Below are 14,961 nucleotides of genomic sequence, written 5' to 3' on the forward strand. Positions count from 1 at the left end.
ACACTAAATCTGTTCCACCAAATTTCTTATTTTGTGGAAGAATGGTTTTCTTTTGTTTGAATGGAGAACTTTTAAAATGTAAAAAGCATGATGAGATCGGGGTTGGAAAATGTAGTAGTGGCTGATAGAAAAGGTGAAGGACCCATCATCACCTGGGTCTATGGGCAAACTCATGTCTAATTCATTGTTCATTATTTGTGGATTGTCATCACTGCTTCTGAGACATTTACTCAGCCACTGAAATCTGATTATTTTTCTCCCAAATTTAATCTCTCAATGTTATTGCCTATTGTTTCTAATTTCAGCAATTCAAGAAATACTGATTTCCATCTTTAATAGTATTTATAACCCCTTCCAGTTTAATATCTGTGAATTTCATTTCAAGTGCTTGCTCCTTCCCAATCATTAGTCAAAATCAAAGTTCCCTTGAGCCAGTGGCTCATGGGGTTGACCTGGTTAAGTGACGTCAATTTCATAGCCAACAGTACACAAGGTAATGATGTGGCCAGTGTGTCCTGGTGCCTTTGAGTGCCCTAACCTGCTGGACCAGCTACACATTTTGCAGCTGGGTGAACTGTAGCTGGCCTTTCAGTGTGAAATCGAGTGAGACTTGAACCCACAACCTTCAGAATTGTGATCATGTGATTGTACCTGTAGATTCCTTTGTTTTGATACCCAAATAGATGCTCCCCCTTTAGTATATTGGTTTGTACCCTTTTTATGACAAAGAAGACATGAAAACATTTAAAGCAGGGGTAGTCAGTAGGCAGACCCCAGGCCAAATCCAGACTGCCAGATGCTTTTGAATGAACCCTGAAATATTTTTATTTACGTATTATCATTATTGTTGTTTTTTAAATTATTTTTCTCTGGAGTCTGGACCTTGCCTATACATTGACCAAGAAATTTGGACCTTGACAAAAAATAATTGACTACCCCTGCTTTAAAGTGTTTTTCTGCTCCACATGTTTTTTTTTTTTTTCCAGTAATATAAAGTCTTGACACTCCTGTTTTTCTTAGATGCTTTTTCATCCCTTAATTGAAGGGCTAAGCTGTTGAATCTCTAACAGAGAGATTTTCTTCTATTTGCTTGCTGGGTATTTGTTAAAGGGACACAACTTTTGTCCAAATGCCTTTATCTACTAATGTGATCTTGGGTGTTGTAACTATATAACTGAAAGAGATTTGATTTTTTCTCATTTTATTTACTTTGTGCATTTGACAGTTTGTGTATAGTCAGTTTTGTTGGCTTTTTGCAAAGCAACATAGAGAAATGTTTAAGATATAAGATGGTAAAAGTAGAAAATTTGACTGAGAGGCGGGCATAGTACCTCAAACAACATTTAACTCTCTTCATGAAACTGACTAGATTAATTAGTTAGTTGTATCCTTTTAAATGACCCACAGAAAGTTTTAAATCTCAATAAAAATAATTCCCTTCTCACTTAGTATCTGATTTCATAAGCCTCCTACTTCTCCAGTTATCTACAGTTTTCCAGAAAAACAGGACAAGACCAGAATTTCTTGTGGTATGAACTGAGCAAATAAAAAAGCAAGACTTCTTCGTATTTCATAAAAAATGTCAAACACCAAAAAAGGGCACAAAACCCAGTCTCTCTTTTTTTCCTTTGCAGACCATCTTTAATAGGTTTAGAACAGAAATATCCCTTTCAGATGGGTAGACATCAGTTCTTATTTCTGACACTTTTTTTTTCTCCCATTTGCTTTGTAAGAAACTACTTGAGGGGCATGTATTGTGTCCCTTTTAATTGACTTGAATGAAAATCTTCTGTTTTGTAGCTGCTATTTTTGCTGTATGTTTGTTATTTGAAGGAAATAAAAATAGGTTTCTAAAAAGTACACTAATTTTAGATACAAAATTTACAAGTAAAATGATATGGCTTTATTTCCTGTAAGATCATTGTAGTGTTTATGGATTGAGTTCTCTATGCTGTTGGCTGTTAACGTGAACAGATGGGGGTGGGATTAACTCATTGTTCTGACACCTGGTACAGAGGAACTTATAAACAGATATCTAATGATCTATATCTTGCATGCTACACTGTTTCCTGTTTAGGAAGCTTATCTGTTTCTGCATTAGTGTGTTTGTGTGTAAAATATGGCAGCATACAGGTTCTGCAGGTGGATCCTGAGCAAAACAATTGTTCGGCTCTTTTTCCCCCCTAAGCTAATAACCTTGTCATCCTCTTGGAGCAAAATATCCAAAAACTTACTGAGGGCTGTCATGCTCAAACATCTGTAAATGAGTGCCACTTCTTATTTATGGATACTTTGTTCGGTTAATAGTGTCTAAAATTTTATTATGAGTTTTAGTTTATGAATAACCTGGTGATTCCAGCCATTGCAGATGTTACTCACGTTCTGATGCTGCAAGCTGTTCTATACAGATAACTTCAGTAGGGCTCTGTGCAGGCACAGAGGTCCAACTATGTGGGGCACGTTGCAGAACTGAGGCTTAAAGCTGCACAAGTTGGAAATCCTACTTAAGGTTGCCTCCTCTCAAATAAGTATATCTTTGAAAGTCTGAGAATGAGCTAAAGGTGGAAATGGAACTTCTGTTTATTTTTGTCTTACTGAAGGCTTTAAAACTCTGTAGTTTATCTAAAATCTTCTCTCAGTGAATATAATTGGGCTGATTTGGTAAGCAGACAGCTTAGAGATCCAGTGGGAAGGGAGCGTGGTGAAACTTCAAATTTTCAGGCATCTACTAATCAGATTGATATGAGATGAATTTCTCAGCAGGATCCAGGGACTACCCTCTCTGCCTAGGCGCTGAGGATGGTAATGATAGAAATGGGCTTCTCACAAGAGATTGACCTTGGTATCCTCGCTTTCATATCTACCTCTTGTTAGTAGGTTTGACCAAGGGGTTCCTGAGGTACAGACTCTTAGGGGAAAAAATAGCTTTTCTTAATGACGACACACTCTAGTAACATTTTTTTGTGCACAGATAGAGATGAAACCAGAGTGCCGATCATCTCACCAGGGTCTCAATTGCTTGAGGGTGCCTAGCACCCATCAGCCTTTTGCAGGAGCTGAAATGAAAGCATTATTTCAAAAAGAGTTTGGTTCTCCATGTTTGTGCATGTGAAACAGTTCTTAGGCTCATGTGCCTATTTATGTAGCTAATGGATTTCACATGTGCAGAGAGAGAGGCTAGCTATCTGGAAAACTATCTCCGCATCACAAGACCTGAGGGTGTGTTAATGGTTAAGGTTGCGAATCTGTCATGGAGGTCACGGATTCCATGACTTTCTGCGATATCCATGAAGTTCTGCTGCTGCAGCGGATAGTGTGGCTGACCCCCAGGGCCGTCCGCTCAGGTGGCCATGGGGCCGTCCGCTCAGGTGGCCATGGGGCCGTCCGCTCAGGTGGCCATGGGGCCGTCCGCTCAGGTGGCCATGGGGCCGTCCGCTCAGGTGGCCATGGGGCCGTCCGCTCAGGTGGCCATGGGGCCGGCCGCTCAGGTGGCCATGGGGCCGGCCGCTCAGGTGGCCATGGGGCCGGCCACACCGGCCGCTGCTGGAGCGGCCGCATCAGCTGCTGCTCGGTGGCCCCGGCTAGCTGGCCCTAGGGACTGCCCAAGCAGTGGCTGGTGTCGTTGGTCCTGGGTGCTCCCCAGAGTAGCAGGCCCCATGATAGCTAAGATTTAGTCACGTGTTTATAGTAAAAGTCATGGACAGGTTCGGCTGTGAATTTTTGTTTGTTGCCCATGACCTGTCAATGATTTTTCCTAAAAATACCCATGACTAAATCTTAGCCTTAGTTACGGTCACTGGATCTGAGCACCACCTCAGTCATTGTAGGTTTGAACCCAAACCAGGGCAGAATCTGAAGTGAAAAAAGCAGACACAATGCTCCAATCCGCCTCTGTCAAAAGGTGGTTCTTATTTTGGGGAAAAGTAATTTGAATACAGCAGAATATTCAAAAGGTGCTGAAACCATTTTTTGAAAAGAAAACAAACTACATAAGCAAATGCTTGCTGGTAGAGGAGATGATTGGGGTGGAAGAGCAGGTGGGACTAGGGGAGAGGAGTGGGGGATGGGAGGGGACAGATGGGGGAGTGGGAAGGAGGACATAGAGATGAGTGACGGGGGGATTGGGGAAGAATAGAGGCAAGTGCCTGCCAGCCCCACATTCCCCTCCCCTGGGTGTGCCATGATCAGGAGGCCCCCAGCCCATCTACAGTGCTGTGACCCCCCCCCCCCACTGTGCCTCCCTCCCATTTGAACCAGGTTTTAGAGGGAGCTTGCCTATCTGAATGAGGAGGTCTGAGTCCCTCTCGCTGTGCTTTCATGTGAACTGCAGTCTGGGGGTTCCTGTCCTTTGGGAGTGTCTGAGCCCTGAGCCATGCCCTCGTGGTGTGCCAGGATCTGGGGGGACTCTGCCCATATATGGTGATGTGACGTCCCTTGGGATGTCCCACTCACTGCCCCACTCTGTGTTCCAGAATCTGGATGCTCCTGCCCATCTGTAGGGGTCTGATCCCACCGTGTGAGCTAGATTTGAGGGAGGGGACTTGCCTCTCTAGGAGTGTCTGGGACCTTCTCCTTACCCCCTCATGTGAACTGGGATCTGGGTTTTCTTGTGTCTCTAAGGGGGCCTGAACCCATCTCCCTACCACCTCCTTCCATGTAAATTAGGATCTGGGGAAGCCCTGCCAGTGGGTGGGGAATTTAGGACAGGTGTGCTCAGAGTGTTCATGGACAACACACTGGGGTGAGGAGCTGAGGATGGGTATGTTTGATCCACCCCAGGACTGGAGAGTTTCTGAGATGTGGCAAGGGAATGCTCTCCGACATGAATGGATCAGTTTGTGCATCACAGTACTATTGTTTCAGGCTGTGTTAATCTCCATTGGGTGTTCTGTTTCAGCTGAGAACAAGGCCATGTCTTTACTACCACTTACGTCAGCAAAACGTATGTCACTCAAGGGTGTGGAAAAAAAAACACCCTCCCGAGCGACTTAAGTTTCACCGGCATAAGTGGTAGTGTGGACAGCGCTGTGTCAGCAGGAGAGCTTCTCCTGCCAAGATAGCGACAGTCGCTCGTGGTGGTGGTTTTATTATGTCGATGGGAGAGCTTTCTCCTGTCGGCATAGAGTGGCTACACAAGCAATCTTACAGCAGCACCGGTACATTGGTATTGCGGTGCCACTGTAAGCTCTCTAGGGTAGACATTGCCAACTCATCGAGATGAATGGGCACTGAACACCTCTCCGAGCCCGCTATGCTTGTTTAATTTCATAAGATATTATAATGAAGCATCAGCTCAGCTCTAGCTGTGGTTGGGATTCTTGCTTAAAGGCTGACTCTTTTGAGGGGGTAGCTACACTTAAAATACTGTAGCCGCACAGATGTGCCACTGCAGCTGTGCCACTGTAGTGCTTCAGGGTAAACACGACCTACACCGATGGGAGGGGTTCTTCTGTTGGTGTAGGTAATCCACCTCCCCAAGAGGCAGTAGCTATGTTGGCAAGAGATGGAAGAATTCTTGGGGAATAGTCTGCAATCCTCTGCCCAAGGCTTCTTGGAAGGCTGCCTTGTTTCTTCCCCCATGGTCGGACACCTTGCCATGCCACTGGGCAATGACTTCTGGAGGCACCATTGCGGCACACAGGCTGGCAGCAGACGGATCTGGTCTGCAGCCAGATGCATGCAGGAGCTGTTACCTTGTAACTTCAGTTACTGTCAGGAGTGAGATATCAGGTACAATCACCACCAGCTGTGGAAGACTGAGCTAGTTTTCAGTGCAGTAGCCCTATCCATTTGTACTGATGCCACAGTGCTATCCCCTCCTATTGTTCCAACTCACCCGCTTCTTTCCCGGGCCATACTCAGCATGGCTAGGGCTGCCACCATGCTCTGAGTCCCAAGGGGAAGTGAGAATGTTGTGCTTGTAACTTGTGTGGATCAAGAGGAGTAAATGCACTGACAGTAGTACCTCTGCCTATTGTTTCATTAGCAGCTGCAAATGTAGCATCACAGCAACCCCCACGGTTGACTGACTCCAAACTGATTCCTGACTGACTGATAGCAACCTGGCATTGCCAGCTTCCTCATAGTGATCACCACTGGCTTCTCCACTATGAATGCAGCTCTCATTTTGGTGTTGCTGCGCCGGAGGGCTGGGGCGAGCTCCATCCATGGTTCCAGGAAAGTGTCCTTGCCCATCCGAAAGTTCTGCAGTCACTGCTCATCATCCCGTACCTGTATAATGATGCGAGCCCACCACTCAGTGCTTGTTTCTTGGGCCCAGAACTGACGGTCCCCCGTGTGCAGCTGCTCTGTGAATCCCAGCAGCAATTTGAATTGTTTCTTTCCATGGCACACAGCAAGGCAAACACCAAGGCATCTTCATCAGATTCGCAGCTCAGGAAATGCTGCAGGGTCAGATGTGTTCATAATGCTCAGCACAATACTGAAAAGCAGTGCAGGATCCATGCTTTCTGACAGAGATGGTGGGCATGCAGGTTACTGGGCCTGTTGAAAAATGTGGCGAAACCTACATGGAATGATGGGGTGGAGAAAACTGCATCATGGGATTCTGAACCTGCCCCCATGAGGTATTGCACACCTTTTCTAAAACACCCTGCAGTATATGGTGGCGAGTTGCAGAGTGGGATAGCTACCCATGGTGCACTGCTCTCTTTGTCGATGCAAGAGTTGTTACTGTGGATGCGCTCTGCTGATACAAGGAGTGTAGTGTGGACATGCAATAGGGTTGCCAATTTTGGTTGGATGTATTCCTGGGGAGTTTATCACATGACATCTTTAATTAAAGAGTAATCTTTAATTCCTGGAGACTCCAGGAGAATCCTGGAGGGTTGGCAACCTTACGGTGGTTTAATTACAGCGGCAGCTGTATGTTGCCATAATTTAAGTCAATTTAACTTTGTAGTGTAAAAAAGCTCTTAGTGTTAGGATGTTTGGCTGTTTTCCTCCATAGGTACAGTGGCTTGTGCCAACACTCTTTTCCCCCGCCCTCCCACAATGTTCAATCAATAGCTCAGTGGTTTGAGCATTGGCCTCCTAAACCCAGGGTTGTGAGTTCAATCCTTGAGGGGGCCATTCAGGGATTTGGGGCAAAAATTGGGGATTGGTCCTGTTTTGAGCAGGCGGTTGGACTAGATGATCTCCTGAGCTCCCTTCCAACCCTGATAGTCTATGAAAATGTAGATGATCTGTTGCCCAGGGTCAAGTACTCAAGCAGTTTTCTATACATGTGTCTTAGCATCTCCGCAGGCAAGATTTTTTTTTAAAAATTTCTTCTTCAGAAATTATATTCCACTTAATCTCCACATTGATTTTTCTTGTATCTTAGTAAATTAATCCATTAATTTAATTGGCACAGTGTAGAAAACAGCTATGAAATGAAAGCTGTTCAAGCAAAACTATATAGGTTGTTCTTGGTTACTACAGAAAGTGCCCTTATGTAGGCATTTTAAATTCAACTGGTACTGTGATATGTACAGTATTAAAAAAGTGCTAAACACTTTCAACACCCACTGACATCAATGGGAGTTGAAATCACTCAGTACCTTGCAGGTTCTGGTCCCTAAATACAGATTCTTTTATGAATATGTAATCTCTTATACAATAGCAAATGCTTTTCAAGCCTCCAGTTACTAGGTTCATACCCCTCCATTTCCAAGCTGTATTTCAGGTTTCAGCACATCTCATGAAAGTAACTAATAGGCAGTCCCCCATCTCCGGTATGTTTTTTTTAAAAAACTAAAACAAACATGTATAAATAGCCGTGTGTGTGTGTGTGTGTGTGGAGATAGACTTTAACAATCTCATTACACCATTTCAGAGAGAGATCCATGTGAGCCAATACACAATATTACAACGCTTCCTGTTTCACAATCAGTCTGACTAGGTTAATTTAATATCAGCTGAATTCGTTTTCATAAACTCACATCATCTCCTCTTTTAATGTACACATCGGTACTGATGTGCATCCTAAAGGTTTTCCCCCCACTCTCAACAAATATTTTTACCTGAAGACGTGAGACCAGCTTGTGATCTTAGGTAGTCTCCAGAGTTTCATTGATGCCTTCTGATTGCCACGAACACTTTCTGGAGACTATTTCTGTGGATGTAGCCCCTTTGCAGACAGTCTGCTTGCAGACACGGTGTATATTCAATTGAGTTCCCTTACACTGGCTGCTTGCTGGTATCGTTATGTTGGAACTGGTAGGATAGTTGAGCCACAGCCAGAAAAAAATTATATTGAACAGCAGAGTTCCTGGAACCCCGACCAGGGGTATTCTATCTGCTACCCAAGATCCATAAACCTGGAAATCCTGGACGCCCCATCATCTCAGGCATTGGCACCTTGACAGCAGGATTATCTGGCTATGTAGACTCCCTTCTCAGGCCCCATGCTACCAGCACTCCCAGCTACCTTCGAGACACCACTGACTTCCTGAGGAAACTACAATCCATTGGTGATCTTCCAGAAAACACCATCCTAGCCACTATGGATGTAGAAGCCCTCTACACCAACATTCCACACAAAGATGGACTACAAGCCACCAAGAACACTATCCCCGATAATGTCACGGCTAACCTGGTGGCTGAACTTTGTGACTTTGTCCTTACCCATAACTATTTTACATTTGGGGACAATGTATACCTTCAAATCAGCGGCACTGCTATGGGTACCCGCATGGCCCCACAGTATGCCAACATTTTTATGGCTGACTTAGAACAACGCTTTCTCAGCTCTCATCCCCTAATGCCCCTACTCTACTTGTGCTACACTGATGACATCTTCATCATCTGGACCCCATGGAAAAGAAGCCCTTGAGGAATTCCACCATGATTTCAACAATTTCCATCCCACCATCAACCTCAGCCTGGACCAGTCCACACAAGAGATCCGCTTCCTGGACACTACAGTGCTAATAAGCGATGGTCACATAAACACCACTCTATACCGGAAACCTACTGACCGCTATGCCTACCTACATGCCTCCAGCTTTCACCCAGACCACAGCACACGATCCATTGTCTACAGCCAAGCTCTACAATACAACCGCATTTGCTCCAGCCCCTCAGACAGAGACGAACACCTACAAGATCTCTATCAAGCATTCTTACAACTACAATACCCACCTGCTGAAGTGAAGAAACAGATTGACAGAGCCAGAAGAGTACCCAGAAGTTACCTACTACAGGACAGGCCCAACAAAGAAAATAACAGAATGCCACTAGCCATCACCTTCAGCCCCCAACTAAAACCTCTCCAGCGCATCATCAGGATCTACAACCTATCCTGAAGGACGACCCATCACTCTCACAGATCTTGGGAGTCAGGCCAGTCCTTGCTTATAGACAGCCCCCCAACCTGAAGCAAATACTCTCTAGCAACCACACAACAGAACCGCTAACCCAGGAACCTATCCTTGCAACAAAGCCCGTTGCCAACTGTGTCCACATATCTATTCAGGGGACACCATCGTAGGGCCTAATCACATCAGCCACACTATCAGAGGCTCGTTCACCTGCGCATTTACCAATGTGATATATGCCATCATATGCCAGCAATGCTCCTCTGCCATGTACATTGGCCAAACTGGACAGTCTCTACATAAAAGAATCAATGGACACAAATCAGACGTCAAGAATTACAATGTTCAGAAACCAGTCGGAGAACACTTCAGTCTCTTTGGTCACTCGATTACAGACCTAAAAGTGGCAATTCTTCAAAAACAGACTCCAACGAGAGACTGCTGAATTGGAATTAATTTGCAAACTGGATCCGATTAACTTAGGCTTGAATAAAGACTGGGAGTGGATGTGTCATTACACAAAGTAAAACTATTTCCCCATGTTTATCTCCCCCACTCCCCCCCCCCCCCCCCACGAACTGTTCCTCAGAGGTTCTTGTCAACTGCTGGAAATGGCCCACCTTGATTATCACTACAAAAGGTTTCCCCTCCCCCCCACTCTCCTGCTGGTAATAGCTCACCTTACCTGATCACTGTCGTTACTGTGTGTATGGTAACCCCCATTGTTTCATGTTCTCTGTGTATAGAAATCTCCCTACTGTATTTTCCACTGAATACATCCGACGAAGTGAGCTGTAGCTCACGAAAGCTTATGCTCAAATAAATTTGTTCGTCTCTAAGGTGCCACAAGTCCTCCTTTTCTTTTAGCAGAGTTTGAGTTGGCACACTGTGTGATAATGTCAAAAAGGGGAAACTGTACTTCTGTGGTATTCTCTTGTGGTTTCCATATTAAAATGAATTTCTCTTTGCTCTGGCCTTCTACTGCTATAATACAAATAATAAATAATTATCTTAATAATTTTCACATTGGTCTCAGAAACAGTAGATGGTAATCCTATGTATCCTAGGTGTCCTGCTCTCTCTTAAAATACATCCCCAAGGCCCCAAAAGTTGGCAGGGTGGCTCAGACAGATATAGTACCAGAAGTTTCTTTTAGCTGACTTGATTTTAAATGCTCCAGTCCAATATATGAAGCCCTTCCCCCTTCCTAGGCTTCATAGCCTGAGCTCCAGCTTGAGCCACAACTTCAAAGCAATGTCTCTACAGCTATGTTTAGAGTGCTAGTGCGAGCCGTGCTAACCCGAGTCTCTTGACCTGCTTTAGGAGGCTCACTCCTACTAGTAGCTCCAAAACATTGTGTAGAGATACTCTTTGAGCTCTTTTGAAAGCTGCCCCCTTTTTGTTTAACTCATTTAAGATGTCCTTTTCCTTTGTCTTCTGTTTTAAGGGTATTGTTGCCTTTAAAAGCAGTCTACTATTTTTCATTCCAATCCCACACTTAAGATAAAATATTTAATGATCCTCAAAGAAGTAATAATTTATCAGATACTCATTGTATGATGTGTTCCTATCAATGTATTTCTGAGCAATTAAACTGCATAGTGGTCCTACAACTTGTAGCCATATCGATGAAAAGTGTGTTCTCTTGACTTGCAGAGAGGCAACATAATTTGATTATATTACATACCCCTGAGGGAATTTTGCACCACTGCGCAATGCAGAATTTTGCAGAAATTAACGTGCATGCAGAATTTCCTTTTTCCCTCCACAGAAATGTGATGCAGAGATGTTGGCCGCCACTAGGGGCCGCTGGACCCAGCAGAGCCCAGCTCACATATAGTTAAGGCCAAGGGGAGGAGAAAGGGGAGGGAACTTCAGGGTTCCCAGCAGTTGCAGTTCCCAGCATGTTCTCAAGGAAGGAGAGGGCAGTGCCATGCAGGAAACTCTCTGCAAGCATGGGACCCTGCATCAGCTGTTTCTCCCTCTGGATCCCTGGGCTCTGGGGTAGTACAGGGTTTGAGCATCTGGGCTGGGGTGGCCTGCAGCTGGGCTCTTGCGGGGAGGAAGCGTGAGTGTCTAGGCTGGGGGGGGGGCAGCTGGCCTCTGGGGAGTAGGGGATGTGAGTGTCTGGGCTGGGAGGGGGGCCTCTGGTGGAGATGGGCTGAGAGTGTCTGGCCCTCCGGACACTCTCAGAGAAACAGGAACTTGGCTGTCATAGGGGTTTCTTTAAATCTCTACTCCTGGAAGAATTTTTGTCTGTCTGTATTATTACAGATCTATTTGCTGACAGGTATTTTGGAATAAATTACCAAAATAATTGAAACTGGCATGATTATATAGTTTTATTTTGACAAATACAATTTGCAGAATTTTAAAGTATTGTGTGCAGAATTTTTAATTTTTTGGTGCAGAATTCCCTAAGGAGTATATTACACAAGTGCTTCCTATGATAAACTTAAAGTGACGTTTTAGTATGGGTCGCTTGAGGTTTGAACCCAACAATGTTGAAGTCAAAGGTGGTATTTCCATTGGCTTTAATGCGCTTTGAATCACCTGGTTATGTGTATAGTGCTGAGTTATTTAATATAATTGTTAACAATTTAGTGTTAATTAGTTAAGTGTCTTCCACATGGCAAATTTCTGATAGCAATAGTCGATTTACACACTTCCAAAAAACTGACCACTTTTTGGTGTGAAGAGAAATCTTAGTCATCCACAGTTCTCTCTAATTTCACAAAGACCCTACAGGTTAGGGCCAGACACTAGTTTTCACTCATACCAAATAATGGAACTGAGAAGGGCTGAAACAAATTTTGCCTGAAAGTGTGTGTGGGGGGGAACATCGCCCTTTTATTTCTAATACAGAAAGCAAGGCCTTTCAGAAGGATTCATTGTTGTGGTTATTCACAGATTACCCAAACAATCTTGACAGTGCAGTTTTTAAAAATGTTTATTATTATAACTTAAAAGATTATGCATATACATAATGCTTTCCTTGTAATGCTTACAAGAACATGTAAATCTAAGTGATGGTGGCATAGATAATATCAAATGATTTAAGGCTATATCGTAGAGAGAAGCCTTACTTATTTTGAAATAATTGATTGCTTCCTGTTTCCTTTCAAACTGGTGTGAGGTCAGCTTCTGTGAACAGTGCTTGGTGATACTTGTTCCATGGTTTACCTTGATCAGGTTGAGCTATACTGGTCTTTGTGGTCCTGCTGGGTTCATCCAGGCAATCAGGATTGCTTTTTTGACCAGAATAGTAACAGAGCATAAAAGATTTCTTTTATGGAGTTTTAACACTTCAGAAATGCCTGAAACACAATTGTGGTTTTTTTTATGAAAACCAGTTTCCAACATGTCTTTAATTGTTACTCCTGCCCATTTGACAGTATATTTTAATAAGAACAATGCAGAGTCTGATCTCTGCATGAAGAACAAAGTTTCCTTTAAAAAAAAATAAATTCCTCTTGTTGTTTTTATTTGTAGGTTTTCGCTGCTCCTTCTTAATCTGGAGGAATATTACTTTGAACAGCATACAGCTAATCATATTATAAACAAAGACTGCAGAGATGAAAGGTAGAAAGCCATTTGTGTTTTGAAAATTATACTGGAGTCATTCAGCTATTGGATCTCAATTTAGTCATGCAAATCTTTTTTTTCTTTTTTCCTTTTTCTTTTTAGGAAAATCAGAGGTTCACTAAAAATCTGCTCAAAATCAATTATTTTTGAACCAGATGAGAAAATCCAGCCCATTATTAAGGTAAATTGTCCAGTCTGATCATTTGGTAGTAACTTAGTTTCTTTTTAAAACGTATGTTTAAAGAAATACGTATTTCTATAACTTCCTGCAGATCCCATTGCGAGACTGTATTAACATAGAAGCAGCAGAAGATAATGAAGAAAATAACCCTTTCACATGGTATGTGGATTTAAGATGTTTAGATACTTCTATTTTTGTTTTTAATAAGTTGAATACTTGTATTTCAAGTACCTTATCTGCATTATAGGTATAAACCTGGAGTGATTTCTGTTGTATCCAATCAGGTAAGAAATACATATAACAAATTTGTGGCTCATAAAGAAAAGTTTTTTTTTTCTAGGATTCCTTTAAGCATTTTCAAAAAACAATATTGGACACAGTGAACTAAAAAACAATACGCCACATTACCTTTCTTAACATCTTTCATAAATAAGTAAATACAGAAAAACACAAATGTTCAAATCAAACTGAGTTGAGGTTATCTCTTGAATAGATGGTAAGTCAGATACGATAAATTTAACTCCATGCTCAATTGCAAATTGCCTAATAAAGATAGTATTTTCAGAAATGAATGGATACAGGAGGATCACTTTTATCATTAAAAACCAAGGGAGGTGTATTCCAGCTTTGATAGTTCTTGTTTTGGTCTTTCTGCATGTCTTTCAGTTTTTCTGACTCTCCACTATCACCATGGCTTATATTTGTCTTTTGAAAGATTCAAGTGGAAAACTCTGTTCAAAGATTGGACACTGTACTGCGTGTGCATTAAATTTTTCGGTAACTGGTCATGAAGTATGGAAGTAATGTTAGAGCATGGAGTGTCTTGGGTGTGATTAATTCAGATTTGTAAATAATGTTCAACACTCTATGCTTCATTTTTAAAATGGAGCGGAGATAAAAATTTCAAAATTAGAAAGACTTCAACAAAAAATGGACATGCTTTTCATGAAATCTTTTAAGAAAAAATTCACCCCATTTTTCATGTTGGTCCACTGGTAGATTTCACACTTGTAATAATATTTTTGCCCTAATAAAGAACAAATTGCTGCAGTCCAAAATTAATTTGGGCAGGTTACTAGATTGTCTACATGGGAAAGTTTTACTAGTTATACTGATGTAGTTATACCCTTTTCAGTGTAGAGCTTCTGTAAAAATGACATTCTGGGGTTGTGGGTCCATAACAACAACTTCTATATAAAATGTCCTCTCTTTACAAATATAAAGATGCCTTTCTAACAACCAGTCCTGCAAACTCAGTCAGGTCCCTCAGAGTGGAGCTATGTTCTTTTCCTTTTCGTCCCCACGCTCCCCTGTTAAAGTTGTGAAGAACAAAACACGTTAGCCTAATCTGTGGTCCAAGGAGGATTCCTCTTACAGTATCTCAAAAACATTTTATAATGGAAAGTGTTTGGCAAACTAAATATGGGGTAGTTAGACGCTACCATCTCCTCCCTGTAATCAGGGTGCTGGAACAATTTTTGTGAGGGGGTGCTGATGATGGAAACCATGTCTTTGGTGTTTGTTATTACTACTTCAAGCCAAAGGATGCAGGAGCACTCTTAGTTCCAGAACCACTGCCTATAACACTGGTAACGTATTGAAATCCTTGGATGAAAGCTGTGATATAAAAGTATTTTATATAAAAGAGAGGGAATTTAAAGTGTATAAAATGTATATAATTGACATTTTCTGATTTCTGTCACTCTGTCCAGAGAAACCTTTATTAGTATATAAGAATTAGACATTATTATATCCATTTTGTAATAAGTTGTAGTTATAGTGAATTATAATGGAACATTTGTACAGTATAATTGCAGTCAGGATTACTTTCTCTGTAAACTCAAAATTCATTGCCAGTGCATGACTGAATAAAAA

General features: G+C 42.4%; 1 protein-coding gene across 5 annotated transcripts in view; it reads left to right on the top strand.

The window, feature by feature from the left end:
* Positions 1–14,961, top strand: part of NSMAF (neutral sphingomyelinase activation associated factor) — a 57,107-nt gene that overhangs the window by 1,866 nt on the left and 40,280 nt on the right. For 3 of the 5 annotated variants that reach the window (XR_012638036.1, XM_074944339.1, XM_074944342.1), the window contains exons 2-5: positions 12,813–12,902; positions 13,008–13,086; positions 13,178–13,245; positions 13,334–13,370. Coding sequence is in view for 3 of the 5 variants with exons in the window: in XM_074944339.1 (XP_074800440.1) it covers positions 12,813–12,902; positions 13,008–13,086; positions 13,178–13,245; positions 13,334–13,370 (274 nt within the window). In the remaining 2 variants the exon portion in view is untranslated. Of the gene's footprint in view, positions 1–12,812; positions 12,903–13,007; positions 13,087–13,177; positions 13,246–13,333; positions 13,371–14,961 lie in introns of those variants that run through there. The other 2 variants (XM_074944341.1, XM_074944340.1) reach the window with 2 other exon arrangements.

This window comes from Natator depressus, chromosome 2 (genome assembly GCF_965152275.1).
Source record: "Natator depressus isolate rNatDep1 chromosome 2, rNatDep2.hap1, whole genome shotgun sequence".
Taxonomy (NCBI): Eukaryota; Metazoa; Chordata; order Testudines; family Cheloniidae; genus Natator; species Natator depressus.